The 21850-nt window shown below is 38.7% G+C and overlaps 1 protein-coding gene across 12 annotated transcripts in view; it reads left to right on the forward strand.

Annotated features, from left to right (window-relative positions):
• ppfia2 (PTPRF interacting protein alpha 2) overlaps positions 1-21850 on the forward strand; it is a 198361-nt gene that overhangs the window by 564 nt on the left and 175947 nt on the right. For all 12 annotated transcript variants that reach the window (XR_002920905.2, XM_036210184.1, XM_036210180.1 and 9 more), the window contains exon 2: positions 15167-15426. Coding sequence is in view for 11 of the 12 variants with exons in the window: in XM_036210184.1 (XP_036066077.1) it covers positions 15178-15426 (249 nt within the window). In the remaining variant the exon portion in view is untranslated. The remainder of the gene's footprint in view (positions 1-15166; positions 15427-21850) is intronic.

Raw genomic sequence — 21850 nt, forward strand, 5'->3', positions numbered from 1 at the left:
GGCATGATGTAATGCACTTGAGATAATGAGACAAAAGCCAAGGATTCTCCCCAATTATCATTTCAGAGCAACAGAGGGGGGGTTGTGTGCAGGCGGGGCTGTCATGCTGCAGCTAATAACGCCATAAAGAGGAGCAGTCACATGACTTCTAACAGCTGCCCCTCCTATAAACATCATTATCACCCCCGTTCCAGAGGTGCACGCGTGGAGGCCGCATCCATCCGTCCGTCCATCCTCCCAAACGGCTCTTCGTCTGCCTGATTCATGCTTGGCAGACACAACTAGAACCCGCCTCCTATTGCTGCAGGAAGCAAAAACAGAGGAGGGTTTTACCGACTACCTGTGGCGCCGGCTTTTACGTCCATTTGATGTTTCTTTTAGCAGTCGCAGGCCACGCTGACCGACGGTCAGGCCGGGCGAAACCACGGCGCTCTTATTCCGTCTGCATCGACTGATGGGTCGGCCTGACTCGGCTGCAGGGTGTTGTTGGTGTTAAAGTCTACATGCAGGCGCTTCTTTATCAATGATGCAGGAGGACAAAAGACTCTGGAGGAACAACATAGTCCATAGAATAACACACATGAGAATTTATGAAGAATTACATCGTTATTCTGGATTTGAGCTTTATTTTGGATTTGTGTGTACCCAACTTTAGATTTGTGCGCAACTTGGATTTGAGTGTAGCTTTGCTTTTGTGGGTAACACTGGATTTGTGGGTGCGTTACACTAGATTTGTGTGTAACGTTGCTTTTGTGTGCACCTTTGGATTTGTGGATGCGTAACACTGGATTTGTGTGTAACATTGGTTTTGTGCGTAGCTTTGAATTTGTTTGTAACTTTGGATTTGTGCGTAGCTTTGGATATGTGCGTAGCTTTGGATTTGTGCGTAGCTTTGGATTTGTTTGTAACTTTGGATTTGTGCGTAGCTTTGGATTTGTGCGTAGCTTTGGATTTGTGCGTAGCTTTGGATTTGTGCGTAACTTTGGATTTGTGTGTAACTTTGGTTTTGTGTGTAACTTTGGATTTGTGCGTAGCTTTGGATTTGTGCGTTGCTTTGGTTTTGTAGGTAACTTTGGATTTGTGGGTGCGTAACACTGGCTTTGTGCGTAACTTTGAATTTGTGTGTAGCTTTGGTTTTGTGCGTAGCTTTGGTTTTGTGCGTAGCTTTGGTTTTGTGCGTAGCTTTGGAGTTGTGCGTAGCTTTGGAGTTGTGCGTAGCTTTGGTTTTGTGCGTAGCTTTGGATTTGTGCGTAGCTTTGGTTTTGTGTGTATCTTTGGATTTGTGGGTGGGCAACACTGGCTTTGTGCGCAACTTTGAATTTGTGCGTAAATTTGAATTAGTGCGTAACTTTGAATTTTTGCGTAACTTTGCTTTTGTGCGTAGCTTTGGATTTGTGTGTAACTTTGCTTTTGTGCGTAGCTTTGGATTTGTGTGTAACTTTGCTTTTGTGCGTAGCTTTGGTTTTGTGTGTAACTTTGGATTTGTGCGTAGCTTTTGATTGTTAACTTCCACAAATTTTTTTGTGCGTTAGTACAAAAATATTGAAATTCAAAAAATACAATTTACACATGCACAAATTAAAATGACAACATTTTGAAACTTACTACTCGCACAAATTGCTTGTAAAACACACACACAAAACCTAATTTACACACAAATCTGATGCGAGACTTTTTTTTACACCTCCAAGATCCGTCCAGGAGTGATACTTTTCAATGCTGCTTGAATACCCTTAATATGTGGAAGTAACGACCTGTTGGAGTGATTTTTACGTCCATTTGATGTTTCTTTTAGTAGTCGTCGGCCACGCTGTGACAACACATTCGCACCGCTTTTCTCCTTCAAAATCTACTGGAATTATGTTGATTGTGTTAACAATTAAAAAGTGTAGCTTCACACCTGTCACATCATTCAATGAGGTGGTCAGCATATAATCAGTGATAGATGGAGAAGTTTCATTTTTATTTGTATTTTTTCAATTATTTTAAGGGTAGGAAGTGTGGAGGTGAAAATGATTACTTCCTGGAGGAACAGACGGCAGGAAAAATCAATCTGGGTCACTTTCATGCTTCATTGTATCCTCGGCTTTGTGACTGGTCATAATAACTCGTTCTTTGTTTATTGGATGTTTCTCCAGAATGACTTTTAGTCAAAGTTAAAGGGGATTGGGTCCAGTATGTTTTTCAGAATAAAGTGAATCTGAAAGGCCCACTCCATGATACTGATGTTTTTACCATGTTCTTGTAGCATTTTTCTCATGATGAAGGACGTGTATAAAGAAAATTAAGATTCTTTTTTTTTTTTTTTTTTTTAGTTAAACCACAAACTCCGTCCTCCACTCCATTCCGATCCATCTACGTTTTTGTTCTCTTTGTCCAAACTGATATCTGGATGAAAACTGTTCAGCTGGATAGCTCTGATGTTGGTCGCCAATTTTGGTTAGCTTGGTGTTGTGAAGGGCTATAAGCTAGCGGGAGAGAGCGTAAACAAAGGGATAATGGGAAATGAGATCAGGCTTACTCCCCAAATCAGAGTCGAATTTCTGATGAAATACTGCCGCTTGACCTCAACTCAATCTTTGACTTTGACTTGAGTCCAGTCTAAAGTCGTTGATGTTGATTCAAGTCCAGTCTTTAGTCTTTGACTCAAGTCAAGTCTCAGGCCGTTGACATTCTCAAGTTGAGTCTCGAGTCCCTGACGTTGATTCTCAAGTCAAGTCTCGGGTCGTTGACGTTGATTCTCAAGTCAAGTCTTGGGTAGTTGATGTTGATTCTCAAGTCATGTCTCGGGTAGTTAATGTTGATTCTCAAGTCGAGTCTCAGGTAGTTGACGTTGATTCTCAAGTCAAGTCTTGGGTAGTTGACGTTGATTCTCAAGTCAAGTCTTGGGTAGTTGACGTTGATTCTCAAGTCGAGTCTCAGGTAGTTGACGTTGATTCTCAAGTCAGTTTGTCAGGTAGTTGACATTGATTCTCAAGTCAAGTCTCAGGTCGTTGACGTTGATTCTCAAGTCTAGGGTCAGGTTGCTGACGTGTATTCTCAAGTCGAGTCTCAGGTAGTTGACATTGATTCTCAATTCAAGGGTCAGGTCGTTGACGTTGATTCTCAAGTCAAGTCTCAGGTCGTTGACGTTGATTCTCAAGTCAAGGGTCAGGTTGCTGACGTGTATTCTCAAGTTGAGTCTCGGGTTGTTGACGTTGATTCTCAAGTCAAGTCTCAGGTCGTTGATTCTCAAGTCGAGTCTCGGGTAGTTCACGTTGATTCTCAAGTCAAGTCTCAGGTTAATGACGTGGATTTTCAATTCCAGTCTCAGGTCGTTGACGTGGATTCTCAAGTTGGGTAGGTCCTTTTGGGTCCAAGTGGGTCCTTTTTAAATTAAATCTCAAGTCCTTGATGATGACTTTCACATGTCCTTATGTGAGACTTATGAGCAACTCATGTTTAAGTCTCAAGTCCAAGTCTCCACCTCTGAACATAACCTTTGAGTAAATTTGCAACTGCTGCCGGTTGCATACAAATCAAAAAATATTGAACCATCTCTGGTGGGACCTAAGACTGTGTTGCTAATACAGTAAAAAACTGGGTCGAAACTCCTTACCATCATCTGTTTTCTTTTTTTTTATCGGTTCTTGATATCATTCTCATGTCTGCATTTTATGTAGTAACATTGACAATAATGCAAATATTATTACGGCAATTTTACAATAGTTGTTTTGTTTGTGTGTTTAGCACAACCAAGCGGCCACAGGCTGGCTATGGTGAGCGGGAAACTAGCTGAAAACTGCTTAGTTTAGTGTTTAAAATCTTGATATTGGTTGTCAACTGAAAATGTGTTGTTGTATTAACCTCTAATCCCTCCACCACCCTTCAGGTGATGATTTGATTTGATGTATTCCATTAACAGAAGCAGGGAGCTGCTTAAATCTATGTTCCAATGGCATCTATTACAAAGATTTGCTGGTTTCTTGGCAGGCTTTCTCCTCGTCAGAGTCTGTGGAGTAGGGCGCCATATGAATGAGATTTCGCAGCACTATGTGTGTGCCTGTCCAATCTGCCCAGTCCCATTCACAAAAACAAAAAAAAACGCTGCATCACTCTCCCCCCACCTGTTGTCCTGATGCGGATGCCAAAAACCAGAAAAGAACAGCATGCAGCAAGTTTCCCTTTTACCCTCTGAGCTCACCAGTACAGTCTCTAGCTCCTCTGCCGTGTGCCAAGAGATCAAACATGAGCAACGTTTAAAAGATGAATTCCTCCAGTCAGCTCTCCTGGCAGACTGGAAGCAACGCGTGTAATCAGCTCTCTGTTGCTTGTTCTGTTTTCATTATCATCAACCAATCTCACGGTTGAACACTCATCATCATGTGAGAAAATTAGCTTGAGTTTTTTTAATGGATTGGCGCAGAAATTTAAATGGAGGTTCTTTTTACTTTCATGACCAGTTCGGCTCAGCTTTTAGGGAGTGCTTGGTTTTCTGTTCTCTATTTTTAAACAATCATCTCACAGTCAGTAATCTAAAAGCCATTTGGTAATCTTTTGGTCAATTTTCAACCATGGATCTTTTGATTTTGATTACCATATTTTTCGGAGTATAAGTCGCCCCGGGGTATAAGTCACGAGTAAAAAAAAAAAAAAAAAGTATGAGTATATCCGGAGTATAAGTCAAACTGGAGTATAGGTCGCAAGAGAAAATAAAAAAAGTATATCCGGAGTACAAGATGCAGTGGAGTATATTTGCACTAGAGCTCTAAGTTCCAAGAGAAAAAAATAAAGTTATGAGTATATCTGGAATATTAGTCACACCGGAGTATAAGTCGCACTTGATTATAAGTCGCACTGGAGTGAGTATAAGTGACACTCGAGTATAAGTCACAAGAGCAAAAAATAAAAGTATATCTGGAGTATAAGTCGCACTGGAGTATAAGTTGCACTGGTGTACAAGTCCCACTAGAGTATAATTCGCGAAAGCAAAAAAAAAAAAAAAAAAAGTATATCCGGAGTATGAGTCGTACTGAAGTGAGTATAAGTGACACTCGAGAATAAGTCGCAAGAACAAAAAATAAAAGTATATCCGGTGTATAAGTCACCTTGGATTTAGAATAAGTCGCGCTCAAGTATAAGTCGCAAGAGCAAAAAATAAAAGTATAAGTATATCCGGAGTATAAGTCGCGGTTGAGAATAAGTCGCAAGAGCAAAAAAATAGAAGTATAAGTATATTTGGAGTATAAGTCGCAAGAGGAAAAAGTATAAGTGTATCCGGAGTATAAGTCGCACTGGACTACAAGTCGTACTGGAGTGAGTATAAGTCACACTCGAGTATAAGTCACAAGAGAAAAAAAATAAAAGTATAAGTGTATCTGGAGTATTACTGGAAAGGTGCAACACTTGTGAACAAATCCGCTAACCCCTGCATAGTGCTGCGTTTACGCTGAACGCTAGTCACACGTTAAATTTGTGTCCGCTTCTTATTTTTGGAGGGTTGTCAAATTCAGTGTTTGTCCACAAATGTGTTCTTAAACTAGATGCTCCTGTCATGTTTGAAAGAAGCGACCATCAAGTTTTCAGCCTTATCGCCACATGGAAGCATCAACTGTATTTACAACGTATGGAGGAAACGGATGATGTTGAGAGATCAGGTTTATTTATTTTGAAGATCTCTACTGAAGCATCTATAGTTCACGTCTGGGTTCTATAGTCTTTTATTCTTTTAAGGGAGTCTTTCACTTTTTGCTGTAGAAGCTGTCTAAATAGTGGTGCTTTCAGCGGTACTTCCATCTTTCTGTGACCTAGTCTGAAGACTTGCTGACTCGCATTAACCCAATGGAGGAAAAAATTAAAATCAGCAATAAAAATGTAAATAAGAAATGTATCATATCAAATCGGTTAATCTATTTTTTTATTTATTTTTTAATTTTTTAATTTTTTTAACCCAGCCCTAGCAAATATTGAAATACACACCTACAGCACCCTCTAGTGGTTGTTTCCCCACTAATAACCGCTAGACGGCAACTGGTTGTTAGTTGGAGAATAACGAAAATATAAGCCTATTTAGGTCAATAAAATCACAAAGAAGTTGCTTCGGAGTATAATACATATCCCTGTTAAACTATGCAAAAAAACACGACTTGTACTCCGAAAAATACAAAACCAGTTTTTGTGCCAAAATCAAGAAACGTGTCTTATTTTATTTATTTTAGAATATACAGTGGTGTGAAAAACTATTTGCCCCCTTCCTGACTTTTTATTCTTTTGCATATTTGTCACACAAAATGTTTCTGATCATCAAACACATTTTAATATTAGTCGAAGATAAAACAAGTAAACACAAAATGCAGTTTTAAAATGAATGTTTGCATTATTTAGGGAGAAAAAAATCTAAACCCACATAGCCCCGTGTGAAAAAGTGATTACCCCCCTTGTTAAAAAATAACTTAACTGTGGTTTATCACACCTGAGTTCAATTTCTGTCGCCACCCCCTGGCCTGATTACTGCCACACCTGTTTCAATCAAGAAATCATTTAAACAGAAGCTACCTGACACCGAGGAGTTGACCAAAAGCTAGACATCATGCCAAGATACAAAGAAATTCAGGAAGAATTGAGAACAAAAGTAACTGAGATCTATCAAACTGGTAAAGGTTATAAAGCCATTTCTAAAGCTTTGGGACTCCAGCGAACCACAGTGAGAGCCATTATCCACAAATGGCGAAAACATGGAACAGTGGTGAACCTTCCCAGGAGTGGCCGGCCGCCCAAAATTACCCCAAGAGCGCAGAGACAACTCATCCGAGAGGTCACAAAAGATCCCAGGGCAACATCCAAAGAACTGCAGGCCTCACTTACCTCAATTAAGGTCAGTGTCCACGACTCCACCATAAGAAAGAGACTGGGCAAAAACGGCCTGCATGGCAGAGTTCCAAGACGCAAACCACTATTAAGCAAAAAGAACATTAAGGCTCGTCTTAATTTTGCTAAAAAGCATCTCGATGACTGCCAAGACTTTTGGGAAAATATCTTGTGGACTGACGAGACAAAAGTTGAACTTTTTGGAAGGTGCGTGTCCCGTTACATCTGGCGTAAAAGTAACACAGCATTTCATAAAAAGAACATCATACCAACAGTAAAATATGGTGGTGGTAGTGTGATGGTCTGGGGTTGTTTTGCTGCTTCAGGACCTGGAAGGCTTGCTGTGATAGATGGAAGCATGAATTCTACTGTCTACCAAAAAGTCCTGAAGGAGAATGTCCGGCCATCTGTTCATCAACTCAAGCTAAAGCCATCTTGGGTGCTGCAGCAGGACAATGACCCAAAACACACCAGCAAATCCACCTCTGAATGGCTGAAAAAAAGCAAAATGAAGACTTTGGAGTGGCCTAGTCAAAGTCCTGACCTGAATCCCATTGAGATGCTGTGGCATGACCTTAAGAAGGCGGTTCATGCTAGAAAACCCTCAAATAAAGCTGAATTACAACAATTCTGCAAAGATGAGTGGGCCAAGATTCCTCCAGAGCGCTGTAAAAGACTTGTTGCAAGTTATCGCAAACGTTTGATTGCAGTTATTGCTGCTAAGGGTGGCCCAACCAGTTATTAGGTGCTGGGGCAATTACTTTTTCACACAGGGCTATGTGGGTTTGGACTTTCTTCTCCCTAAATGATAAAAAAAATAATTTAAAAACTGCATTTTGTGTTTACTTGTGTTATATTTGACTAATATTACAATGTGTTTGATGATCAGAAACATTTTGTGTGACAAACATGCAAAAGAATAAAAAGTCAGGATGGGGGCAAATAGTTTTTCACACCACTGTAGTTTCTGCAGATCGCCAGTCGTTCATTAGAAATTTGCCTTTGAGTTGTTGGTGTGGAGCAACCCCACCCCCCTTCCTGTCACCCTTAACTGAGCAGTTTACACTCTGTCCTGCTAGTTTAAAGCTCCTCAACCAAACATTTGTGGTGCAACAAAAATATTTTCAATGGTGGAGCTATCCAGTTGTATAATTTTGAGCCAGATTCCAGCTTGGAGTGTTTGTTCTATGTTACAAATTGGATATATATATTTTTTTTTGTTTGCTCCATATTCACAATGATTTGAATAAAGAAATACTCAGAAATGCAGAATTTGAGCTTCATGTTCTTTAGGTAAGTGCTACATAATAAGAAAAGAACAAGAACATGCTAAAAAAACACAATTTTCACTGGAGTTTGTCTTTCAAAAATTTAATTTTGTTCAAACAAATCTGTAAATGCGCTTAATATGTTTTCACCTCTCCGCCGGGTCCACAGCCATGCAGCAGTACGGTTTATTCTCAGAACGTCACGGCGAGTCCTCTGTCTGTCTCACACGCTCTGTTCGATGCCTCCCAGCTTGTGAATCAATCGTGGCCATATATTCAACTCCAGAACACGCTGCTGTTTTTTTTAGTGCCGCTCCTTATCTGCTCTCACATTAATAAGATTAACTGGAAGACATTCTGCTGGTTTGCTCCAACCGAAAGTGGCTAAATTTGCACCCGTGTTTCCTGATACTAGTCTGATCTGCCGTGGATCTGTCCTCTGGTTGTCCTTTCTGGTAAACAAAAACTTTCATAATCTCAAAGACACGACTCCTTTGCAGCACCAGATGTGGAATTGGTTCTGTCTGCAGTCAATAACGCCGTCCAGCAGCTGCTATAGTGTACCAAAACAGGCTTAAAGCCATATTGGAAACGGGATTAAAAATCGATAACATTAATCAAACACTCTGCCAGACAACACCCTTTATGTGATGAATTTAAAAAACCTCGGTTAAACCCCGTTGAGCTGTGGACAGACACACCAAGGTCACTTGGGATCCGAAAAAAAGTCCAGAAAGTTCTTTTAAGAGTTGACTCTCAGATGAACAGAAGATAAACTGATATATTTGATTATTTTAACAGCAAATCATCAGCAAATCCACAAAAAGTCTTCGTAAAGATGAAGCTGCTAACATTTTAGCTCCACTGGAGTGGAGTTGGTTATCAATAAATCTTTGAAAAACTTGACAAAATTACAAGAAAATAAAGCATGTAAACACAAACAAAAGTGTTATAAAACATATGTTTGTAATTTACCAAAATATTAGAGTCAAAGGAAGAAAAACAGTCATTTTTCTTCTAGACAGGCATTAAAATAGACTCCTGTGTTTGTGATGGGGTCCTTTGGCTAACCAGGAAGTGCTATATGCTAAGAAGCTAACGCCACAGAGATTCAAGATGATTCAACAAACGTATGTAATGCCCACTAACCCACGCTACACTAGTATCTATCTTTAAATTAGACAGTTTATGTAACTTTTCACTAAATATCTGACATTTGTTAACTGAATTTTGTTTATGTAGCTTTAACACAATTAGGCTACTTGCTAAACCACTTAGTTTTTTTTTTAATTCTTGTTTTTTAATTTGCAATGTTGGAGTATTTGGGTTACAATTAATGAAAATAAATAAATAAATGTATCCAAAAGTTAAATTTTAACTTGAATAAAGTTGTAGAATTATGAGTTATATAAAAAATGTACGAGAATAAAGCTAATGCTTAAATGGGTCACTCAAAAAGTCGTAATTTAACAAGTAAAGTGTCACCCTTTTACAAAAATAATATTTTCATGGAATTAAAAGTGTATTAAACAGTGAGATGTCCATCCCATTTCTCTGGATTACCTGCAACATAAACGAAAGGGGTAATGTTCATTTGTCTTTGCTGAAATGGTGTAAAAGCCACGACAGAGTATAGCGCTATTTTACAAGCCAAAAACAAAAAAAATAATTTTTAATTACTTTAATTAATTTACTCATTAATTGATGGAATTCCAATGTGTGAGGGCTGAATTGCAACTGAAAGATTTGAGAATTTGAGCATAAAACTCTAAAAGAATTTTGACCAAATTTTATCTGGAGGTCTCACAGTTTGTTTAAAATAAAATAAAATTTGTTTTATTTTCTTAAAAAAAATATGATGTTCCATCTAATCTTAAAACTTCTACAACTGAAGGAAATGGTTGTCCTAATTTATCTAAAAATTGGGTCTGTTTTGGAAAGTATATTATACTATTGTTTGCTGTTCCAAATAGTGTTAGAAAGTGTTTAATAACTGCAGAGAATTTAAAATCATAAAAGATTTCATAAATTCAAATACAGTTATTTAATTCAAATTTTGGTCATCGTATTTTTTTTTTTTATTATTTGGATCAAACGTGAACATCACTCTTCATCATTTTAGAGTTCAGTCAGTAACTCTATAAAAAGCTGAATTTCTGCGAGTTCTCATGAGTGTGAATTTCGAAGAAGCTGGTATGCAAAAAAAAGGAAGTTTGGGGTTTGTTGAAGTGATCGGGGAGGAAACCTCTTTCCTTCTCCCCTTGAATAATTCATCAATCCACAAATGGTATGAAGTGAAAATCTCAGTCTGAAATAAAATGTTTTTTCACACGTTCTTGTCGCATTTTTCTGATGATGATGAAAAAATTGATTAAAATGTATTTTTGAGTATCTCTTTAATCAAATCGTTGTGAATCTGACGAAAAAATGCTGTTTGAAAAAAAATTGTAATTGTGACGTTGACGAGCTGCAGCGACAGATAGTGACCAGAAAAAAAATACTTTAATAAGAAAAAAATGTGGTTATCAGATGGTAATCAGTATTTATTTTTTAAACTTTAATGTCACTTTTGGGGCTCCGTACTCACCCTTTAGCTGTTTTAAATTACACATTTCATTGCTTTCCTTTTGTTTAGTAAAGAAAGTAATTATAACTGAAAAAAATTTGCTTTTCTTTCATTTTTAAGTATAACGTCCACTCTAAAAGGCCCATGAGAGATTGACTGATGATTTAAAAGCATTTTTAATATTTTTTTTGTACAGTTTTTACCAAAAATGAACATTTTGCAAAAATTGTGTCAAGAATGAGTCGGATATAAAGGAGAGAATCCAGTATTTTTAACCTCCCTTCGAAGTAGATCATAAATGAAGATGGTAAAAACAAAGCTTGTGTTTTATTTATTTTTTAATACTCTACGGCCCGGTACCAGGTACCAATCTGTCCCACGGACCGGCACCGGTCTGGTAGATGTAAATGTTTCACTGAGAAGAAATCTTCCTCCTCATATATTGATCCTGCAGGCAGGAAATTATTGAAGTTGTTTTCCCAACGAGATCAAAGCCAAATCTGCAGATACAAGACAAACGCCAATAAGCTCTCTGGTCTGAAGCAAAATATTTAAGTATTTCAGATGCATTTTACAAACCGTTCTCAAACACTGAAACCCTGAAACGATCTAAAAGTGTTCTGTGCTCTCAATCTTTATAGCGAACATGCTTTAAGCCATAAAAACTAACTTCCTTTCACGTAAAATACCACCCAACTGGTCGAGTCTCCTGCCAACGCGTCTGCTCATTAGAAGGCTGGCATGTGCGGCCGGTCCGGCCGAGCAGCGTGCGGTCTCGCTGGTCTAAACTGAGGCGGATGGTGTCTGAACGCTGAACTGGTGGGAGTCTGGCAAGGTGCCGGAAGGAGATATTGGACCCCAACGACTGCCAGCACAGAGCTGGGATTGTAGGACGCCCTCAGGGAACCAAAGGATGCAGGAGTTTCTGAAACATGTATCGTAGGTTAAAGAAAAATGTAAACCTCTTTATTTTGTTGAAGTTTTTTAATGTATTTATTCTATTTTGGGACTCTACATATATGTTGTGCTTATTGCAAGGATGAAAATTGGAAATATGTGGAAAAAGTTGGAAAAGTTTTATGAGTATCCCACGGAAGATGTACGGATAAAAGAACACGTAAACCCGGACGTCATTGAATTTCTTCACTTTGACGTTCAGAGTACTGGACACAAATCCCATTGGGTCAGCACCACAGACGGCACCCGTCAGTCTGTTTTAATCAAACAATCTGGTTCCCGTGGTCTGCACCAGTTCTACGGGTCAGCCGAGACACCCCGCTCAGGTGTAAAAGGATTAACTCATAGCGCTAATTGTCAAAAAAGAAGCTAATCCCTCGTTTATCGCGGAGTTGCATTCTAAAAATAACGTTCGATGAAGTAAATCCACGTCGTAGTCATCTTTATTTTTTACAACTACTATAGATCAGGGGTGATCAGTATGTCGATCGCGAAGGACATCGTGGGGCGTCAAAGATAAATAATCAAAAATATATATTTTTTTAAAATTCAGCCTCGTTCCCACATCGTCACATATTGATGTTTGGTTAAGCCCACTTCCGTGTCACTTTTTGATGTTTTGGATATCCCCAACTCATCGTTTTTTGACGTGGTGGCTGCTTCCATGAAATCAGGGGTCCAGTCGTTTTGTCGATGCAGCCGGTACCGATAGCCCAACCCAAGAGTCTGCATGTGAATCTTCTACTCATTGTGGCTCTTGGGTTAAAATAAATGTTTCTAGAATTTTTTTTAAGTGGTTGTAAAGGAAAAAGTAAGTAGTAAAATTTAAAAAATTTAAAAAAAGTAAATTAACTTAAACTTTATTCAACTCTTTCACAAATTGTTTAAGGGCGGGATCAATCGTTCAACAAGGAGAGTAGCTTGGACTTCATTTTCAGCTTCATTTATCATACAAAATCAATTTATTGTCACTAAGAACAACTAGTATTAAAGCTACATTGAATTTCTTGAACTAATTTGATTATTTAAAGTGTGCCTCATGATTTTAATATATAGTAGGGGTCACTTCATTAGCTCTGATTTAGTTTTTGTTGGTTATCTTTATGAATTTGTGGCTGAATTGCACCAGAACCAGTAAAATAAACTGACTTTACGCTTCCAAAAATACCACGGTGGCTGTAAAACTCCTCGCTACACAATTTATGCACTTCTGTCCAACAGGCAAAACATTTTTACACGTTTTTCTTTTGGTTAAATTCTCAAAGTTTCAATCTTCACAAAAATGTTTTATGAAGATTTATAAATGTATTAATTATTTCTGTTTTTGTTAATTTTTTTAAGTGTTTTTTTTAGGCAGTCGGCTAACAAACACTTGAGCGAACCTCCATGTTAACTTTAACCCTGATGTTCTCGCCGAACTCGTTTACATTTCTTACTTCTGTGTCTCCCGCGAGTCTGCCGGCGGCTGCAAACACGCTTTTATCCCACAAACGGGCCCACTGGTTAGCGACTCCTTGTTGCCGTTGGAGACCCAGAGGGAAGCGCGTCCACCAGAGCAAAGATATGCTGGATTATGCAACATGATCCGAGCTGCCCGATTAGCCAGTGCAAGCGTGAAATCTGGGGCAGAACGCCCAGCATCCCGAGACGTCTCTGCAAGCTTCAGCCATGGCGGGGTGATGCTGAGCCTAGCTCAAACACTCACTTTCTCAGAATTGTAAACAAAAGTGGGTGGAAGTGTAAAAAAGACGCCTTTATTTTACTACATTTTTGGAAGCTAACTGGGTGTTGTGAAACGAACAGACATAATTTTACTTGCATTTAAATATAACCTCTATAAGACTCCAATAAAAATGTACTGTTGAGTCGAACTTACAGTCAAGTGAAACACGAAAGTCTATTTTTAGGCTAAAAGATGATGTTTCCCCCAAAAATATTTCTTCTAAGTTCCGATTGATTGTATTTTTATTAGATATAATTGTTGGTTATTTATTACAAGACATTGGAGAACCATTTAAGCATAACCACGTTTTTGACGCCTGTATGTAACACAACAAAACTGCGCTTTAAACCCGATAGAACAGTGTTTTGGTCACGCAGTTTGTACGCGATAAAACGCCACACGTCTTGGGGAAAAAACAAAACGGCGTAATTTACGTTCTACTTTGAAAACGTGCGTAAAAAGCAGCATTTTGGACGTCCAATATGCTGTCCTTCACCTCTGACCCCTTTCGCTTGCCACCATGGTACAGACATTTTCTGACTGTAATTTTCTGAGTTTCCAGAGTCAGTAAATGCACTAGAGCTTAAGTTACCACCCTCATCGATTTTGATTGGTCCTTTGTGTAAGCCCCGCCCCCACACAGCAGAACAGGGCCAAAAGTTTCATTTTCAGATTCAAAACCGAAATTGAAAAAAAAGTTTTTAAAAGTTTTTAAACTGAAATTTTGAGTTTTTTAATCTTAAAACAGAAAATTTTGAAGCTGAAAATGATTAAATTTATATTATAATTCTAGAAAGTTTCAGACGCTTTCATTTTTTTTTAGCTTATAACCAATATTTCAGCTTGAATTTTTAAAAGTTTTAAAAAATTATTTGGGATTTAAGTCTTTATGGTGATTTGCCTCCATATAAAAAAAATCTGTCCGACAACACTATGTGTTAGCATAATCTCTATATATATGATCACACTACAAAACAGATGAAAAATGATTTTTTTGTGTGAGTTTTTTTCATTACTGGAAGCAAGACACCACGATCTCTAAGGCTCCGCCTTCCACGGCACGTGGGTGCCACCCATTTCATGACGTCACCCTAGAGCCGACTTTTTAAAAGAATGATGTACATACTGTATATCTGACTATAGTAGCCCCAGACCCCCGGCCATTGTAGCATGGCTGTGTTAGCTGAGCAGCGAATCTAGCGGCTGAGGACCGCTAGCTAAGCAGCGAAGCTAGCAGCTTAGGAGCGCTAGCTAAGTGGCGAAGCTAGCCACGAGCTTCGCAGTGAAGCTAGCGCCTGAGGACCACTAGCTTCACTGAAAATGTTGACATTTTTATCAGCCGGGTGGTGGTTCTGGCAGAGGGGACTCTTCCTGAAAGGGGCTGTTCTCAATTTGTGACATCAGCTCGTCTGTTTTCGTGGGTTAAGAGGGGCTGGTGCTCAGACTCCAGGTTTTTAGAGGAATACTCAGAAATGCACGAACTAAAATACCACTTTGTGGTTGGTTGTTGTTATTTTTCAAAGCTGGAGCTGTAGAGATTAAATACTAGAAAATACTCTGGAATTAAAGATGTTTGACAAAAAGCTAATATATATAAAATGACTGGCTTTTTCGATTGATTTTCCTTTTTTTCAAAGGTTGAAGAAACTTTATAGTGGTTATAAAGTGAGCTGGGGAAAATTGTTGCTGTGCTTTGTGTGACAAACAAAAGGAAATAAACTTTCAAAATCTGTGTAACCGCACAAAAACAGGACACACTCTATTTAACGGCTTCGGAAACTTACCTGAGCTCCCTCTCATCTCCAGAGGGTCCAAAGATGATGTGCGAGGTGATGCCCACGATCAGCGAGGACACGGCGCTGAGCCAGCGCGGCTCGCAGAGCAGCTCCTCCGACCCGGACTCCCACTTTGAGCAGCTGATGGTCAACATGCTGGATGAGCGGGACCGCCTGCTGGATACGCTGAGGGAGACCCAGGAGAGCCTGGGACTGGCCCAGCAGCATCTTCAGGACGTCATCTATGACAGGGACTCGCTGCAGCGCCAGCTGAGCTCCGCCTTGCCACAGGTAGGACACGCCCACTCCTTTTCTGGCCTGGAGCTGGAGTTGTTGCATATTTTGTACTGCTGTGTTGAGTGTATGTAGTTTCTCTTTCGCATTTTCTCCAATTAGCGTCTGATCAGCTGGGATTTAACCCTTTAACACCAGAGCTCTAGCTCAAATGTTCTTACGACTGTCGTAACTCTTTAACCATTCACGCAATTAATTAGTGGAAAAAGCAGCTTTGTACATGGCTGATATGGAAAGTCGCTTTTTTCAACATCAAAATCAGCTGATTCCTGTAGATCGCAACATTTCTGGTATCAAAGAGTTAAACACCCATGCTTGTCTCAGTTAGGTTCGAGTTTCTTTTGTTTTAAGTTGTTTTGCTCAAAAGGTGAAGAAAGGTCTTGCAAAAATTATTTCCCTTTTGAAGTGGAGAGCTTCTGAAAAGTCGAGATTTTGCTTCTCTGACTTTTTTGGAAAAAAGACCACTCATAACTCTATAATTGTCAAGGATTCTGACCATTGACCGCTTATGAGAACTGGACCAAGTGTGACGTCGCACTTAGAAAATGGTTTACTTCCTTCTCCAACAAAATTAAATCAATTCAGTTGCCATTTTTTTTAAATATAGGACCCAGTTGCAAACAAGATGGCGGGTAAAAAAGTCTTTCTGCTACACACACACACACACACACAATCGCACGCAATCACATAGAGCCTGCACGGAGAAATGGCATCAGCTGACTGAGAGGTGGCTCGAAAATATAGCTACTGATAATCGCGGAGGATAATTATCATCCAGAGCAGGTGTTTATTCAGGATGGAACTGGAAAATTCCGACTTATTTTATGAAGGAGGAAGCACACACTTTTTTAAGGCACAGAAAGACAGTCCTCATGTAAAGTACGCGTCTTTACACTTTTATGTTGAGCAATACTCCAATGTCCTTAGATGTTTGACAAAGCATAGTCAGAAGCGTTTTGACAAGTATGGATCAGAAACGGACATTCTTTGGGGGGCGGGGGATGAGATGGAGACTGCGGGTTTTTTCGCGTTTGCGTATTGGGCATATTCGCGGAGGTCTCCGATCCAAACCCCTGCAAATAAGGGGGGAATTTTGTAACACTTTATATAATGTGTGTATGTGTGTATATATATATATATATATATATATATATATGTATACATGTGTATATACGTGTATACGTGTATATATATATATATATATATATATATATGTGTATATATATACATGTGTGTGTATACATGTGTATATACCTGTGTATATACGTGTATACGTGTGTATATATATATATATATATATGTATGATGAACTAAAAAAGCAAAAATAAAAAAAACCCTGTTACATACTGGGCGGAAGCGCTGCGGAGCAGTGCGGAACGGGTGCTGTTTCCATTCGGTGGCCATGTTAACCTATGGTGTAGTTCACACCAGACTCGTTTCGGCATCTGGTCTTTTCTTTGCATGAGCGATCCGCGTCAATCCTGGTAGAAAGTTACGCCAAGACACATGAGAAAATACAGTCAGGTTTCAAAATATAATACATTTTTCACAATAAAATACCGCAATTGAAAAAAGCGATCATATTTTGTATCTAAACAGACTCTAGAGATGAAAAGAAATGCACAAACACAACACACAAAATCAAACATAGAGTGAGACGCAGATCAATATAGTGGGCCGACTAGGGAGCAGAGATGGGCGGTTTTGGGTGTCTGAGGATGGCAAAAAAAAAAAACCTTTAAATAACAACAACTGAGCACCTGTCACAGAAAAATGTGTGTCTGGTGTAAACTGTATAAGCAGATATCGCGCGCACATTGCTTCACAGTGCTTCTGCGTCCGATGTGAACCAGGCGTAACTGTTATATTAGTCGTTTTTCTACCAAAATGAGTGTCGCGGGGGAGGGGAGGATGTTCCGGTTCTGGACTTCCTTGATGATTTTCAGCCGTCATCTTGTCTTGTTTACCAGGTCCTCTTGATTTGTTTGGCAATTTGGATGTTGGATGTCACTATTCAGTGGTGGGTCAGTTTAAATCATCGTTTCTATGGCAGCCACTCTCACCAATTAAGAGTGAGCTTGTTGAAAGTCCACACCACTTGAAATAAAATCTGTCAACTGTTTCGAAAGTTGAACATGAAACCATCTATTTAAATTGAGGCATCTGATTGGTCAGTTTATAACTCAAATGTTTTTTAAAAAAGTATTCTGGCTATTCTGACAAAACAATGACTGAGTAATAGATGTTTATTTCTCTATAGAAGGGATTTTAGCTTCCTGGAGTCGGCAGGTACTTCCTGTTTGGAATGCCAGGGCCGAGGAGTCCAGTTCTCAAATGCAGTCAATGATTTTGACATACAGGTCAGGTATAAAACATGTGAAATGTAGACTTCCTGCTTTAAATGAATCGTTTCCTGCTATAAAATATTTCTTGACATTCCCGACTGAGGATTTGTTCACCTTGAGCTTTTACTAAATACAGTATTTTATGATTCATCTCAGACTGGAGGTTTGAGGCAGTCATACTTGATCCTCCGGGTTTATATTTTCTTTTTTTCTTTCAGTTTAAGTTCATTCACCGTGCAGAGAGAAGTCTGTACTAAAGAGAAACTATAAGAGTTCAGAAATTCAGTTTATGATTTGGAAATTCTTTTTGCAGTTCTGTCCTTGTAAACTCTGCTGAGTTTCCTCTTGTGGGATGAATGGATAAAGTCTGACTGTTATACGCTGCTCTGACGAGCAAGGATCCAGTTTGAACTCTTCTAGAGATCACATTCATTTTATAGGCAATGATCATAAAATGTTTTGAACAATATATTTTAACCCTTTAGTTATTGCTTAGTAGTTTTTTTAATGTGAACTGATGGAGCATAGTAAAGTTGTCTGTTTTTCTTCTTTAGCTTATGCAGTTTTAGAGTTTCTGGAACCAAGGCCAAAGAATGGATCACTTTATTCACAAATAACCATTTGATCCTACGGAGCCACTAGATGGACATTAAAGTTAAAACAAAAAACATCTGGTTACTAACTGGTGCAACTGTTTTTTTACTAGACGGTAACTGGTGCTCCCTAGATAAGGGGTCTCAAGCTCAAATCAGCCGGGGGCCGCTGGAGGCGGAATCTAGGTGAGGCAGGGCCGCATCAGGATTTTTTCACAAGAAAATCGCTGAGAAAACATTCTAGTGCTCTCAAATATCTTTATTTTTAACAAAAAATAATGAATAAATAATGAACAACATGTATAGATCTTTGTCCGTGTTGATTTATATATATAAAAAAATAAGGGTAGTTAATGTCTGTTTCTGAAATAGTTTATATTGAAGATTAAATTTAAGATATATTGCTAGGGGGTAGGATTAAAAAACGTTTTTTTAAACTTATTCCTACAACATTTCAAACTACATAATAGAGGTGTAATGTATTTATTTATAATTTATATAGAATTTTCTGTTGTTGTTTTCTTGTTTTTTACCATGTACATTAAAAGATGAATTAAAAAACAAATAAATTAGTAATAGATAAATAAAATAATAATAATGACCAAACAACAGATACAGACAACTGAAGAAACCACATATTGACTGACTAGAGAAAACTCATTATTTTTGTTCAGTTTCAAATGTCTGTATTAACAGATCCTCCTTCAGAGTTAGAGAAGCCCCGGTAACGAGAAATTCTTTGAAGGATTTCATTTTATGTAGATTTTTGTAGAACTCCTCATAATAAATAAATCTGACCTACAGTGGTGGACAAAAGTGTTGGTACCCTTCAGTTATAGAAGGACAAACCCACAATTCTCACTGAAATCACTTGAAACTTACAAAAGTAACAATAAATAAATGTAAAAAAATAAAATTAAACAATCAAAATCAGCCATCACTTTTGAATTGTTGATTAACATAATTATTAAAAAAAACAAACTAATGAAACAGGCCTGGACAGAAATGATGGTACCTCAATAAAAGATTGAAGACTATTTGACCAGAGTGACATGATTAACTCAGGTGTGTCCTTTAATTGACATCACAGGTGTTTTATTTATTGTTACTTTTGGAAGTTTTGAGTGATTTCAGTGAGAATTGTGGGTTTGTCCTTCTTTAACTGAGGGGTATGAACACTTTTGTCCACGTCTGTATGTGTCTTCTGTTCATTGGAGGTGTGGGGTGCTCGTGCACGCGGCGGCTGCATCAGCGCGCATGTGGGAGGGGGGGGGGCTGCTTTCCGTGGTGGTTCTATTCAAACGCGCGTAGCAGAATATCGGACTTCTATCGCGTTTGCATGGACTGGAATGCGCGCCGACACAGCCAGTGTGTGAACCTTAAAAGTCACAGACACGCGCGCGCAGGTGCGAGCCAAACTCAGGATCACATGTCTGACAGGCGGGTGCAGCGGATCGCCGCGCGGGGCGGGCTTACAGGTTTGAGGATTGGAGCTTGTGGAGTTCTGGTTAGGTACAGTCAGCACGTCAAAAAACGTATTCCTCGACATCATATCTGTCTCTCATTCATTCTGAGAGAGACATCCACAGACGGAGCTGGTAGCCCCTTCGACACGCGGCGACAGAAACACATTTTTTGACATTTTTTTTAATTCATTTTTTTTGCTTTAATTTTTAAGAAACAAATTCAGTTACTATCTGTTGTGTACCGGTTAGTAACCAGAAAAAAACTTTTTTTAATTCAATTTTTATTTTATTTTTTATTTAGGGCTCCATATAATATTAATTTAATAAATTACATTTTAAAAAGATAATTTCTTAAAATTAATTAAAAATCTATATTTATCTGAACATAGAAAATTGCAAATCAACCTAATTTTTGATCTTCTTTTGTTTTAGTTTAACATCAAATGTTCTTGTACAAAAGTAGCCCATACCATGTTGGTGCCACTTCCGTACTTAACAGTTTGCTGGAATCATTTTACAGCAAATAAACTTTACCGTTCAAAGTTAGTTGGAATTTTCAAACTATAATTTCCTATGTTGAATAGTTTTACATGAGAAGAAGAAAAAAGACTTTTAAAGCCTGTACAAATATATTAATCCTTCCTTAGAAATGACTATTTAAAATGATTTATAAGTCACTATAAATAGTAAAGCTTCTTGAATTGGTTTTGTGTTCTCTCCAGACAAAACTGCCGTGTCTTTTCTGTTTTTAACCCACTTCTGTCCTCACTTTTATGTAAAAAAAACCTTTTTTTCCTTATCTATAAAAATTCTGAGCCTTTTCTTTTTCCGTTCAGGCCTGTCGGGGTGAAATAACATTTCCATTATCAGACATTTTCACTGATCTGTACCGGCAGTAAAGCCCAGCTTTGATGTATGGTTTGTCATTACGTAATGACAGCGCTGAAATATTACTCTGGCGCTTCTCCTGATGTCTGGCCTAAATGAGCTGTCACTGGGATCCTCCTAGCGACAAACCAGCACAAACGGTACAATTAATTAATCTGACGGCGTCGCATCGGTCTGTGTGGAACCACGCGTTCTGAGGTTTGTTAGGCCTCGACGAGCTAACAGGTGCTTTTATGTATAGAAATGTTTCTTGGAACGATAAAAACGATCGGTGGAGCAGCCGTCACCGGGAGCTGCTACAAACTATTGACTGGATCGCATCTTTCGTCTTTGTGTAGTTTTGAGGGAAGCAGCAGAAGAGCGATGCTTAGATAAGTGCGGTTCTTAAGGAGGCCAGCAGATACCTTCTGGGTCTTTCTTTGCTAAGCAGAGTATTGCCTTGTTTTTAAGCCATTTTTTCCTATTTTTTTCCATTTATAAACGTTTCCTTCCTCTTTGGGGATTTTAATGAAAAGTAGATGACAGTTTTTCATTTAATTCTCTTAATGTTTATTCTGTTTTATTGCACTTGGTGCATGTAAAGCGCTTATGTTTACATGGAATGTGCTATAGAAATCAGATTGATTGATTTAAGGGGTCTAGTTTAGGGATCAGGGAAGCTTTGGATGGATGTTTACTGACATCGGTTCCTTTTTCTCTCTGGCTTTTCCTCGTCTTTTCATCGGAGGTCACACGGCGCTCCGACTTCCGACTCGAGTGACAGTTGACGTCCCCACTCGACGGTTCCACATCCGCTCCCATGCATAACAATCTAAAAAACGCTTCTTTCTCGCCTTCTTTTGTCTTCTCATTCTTCACCTCTGCAGAACATTCTGTCACCAAGCAGAGGAACGTCAAACGGCCATGAGATTCATTTAAAAATGCAACATAACCAAAGTCTTATTAAGAAAAAAAAACTCTTTTTAGTCAAAAGTACTCGAATGAACTTGTCTGAATTAGGGATGTGCGATATATCGGTGGCAGTATCAGTATCGGACAATATTTGATAATTTCGAGATTATCGGTATCGGTCCGATATCAAAATTTCCACCGATATTTCTCTTTTACTTTGCAGGAGTAGCTATCTGTT

This window comes from Oryzias melastigma, linkage group LG23, assembly GCF_002922805.2.
Source record: "Oryzias melastigma strain HK-1 linkage group LG23, ASM292280v2, whole genome shotgun sequence".
Lineage (NCBI taxonomy): Eukaryota > Metazoa > Chordata > Actinopteri > Beloniformes > Adrianichthyidae > Oryzias > Oryzias melastigma.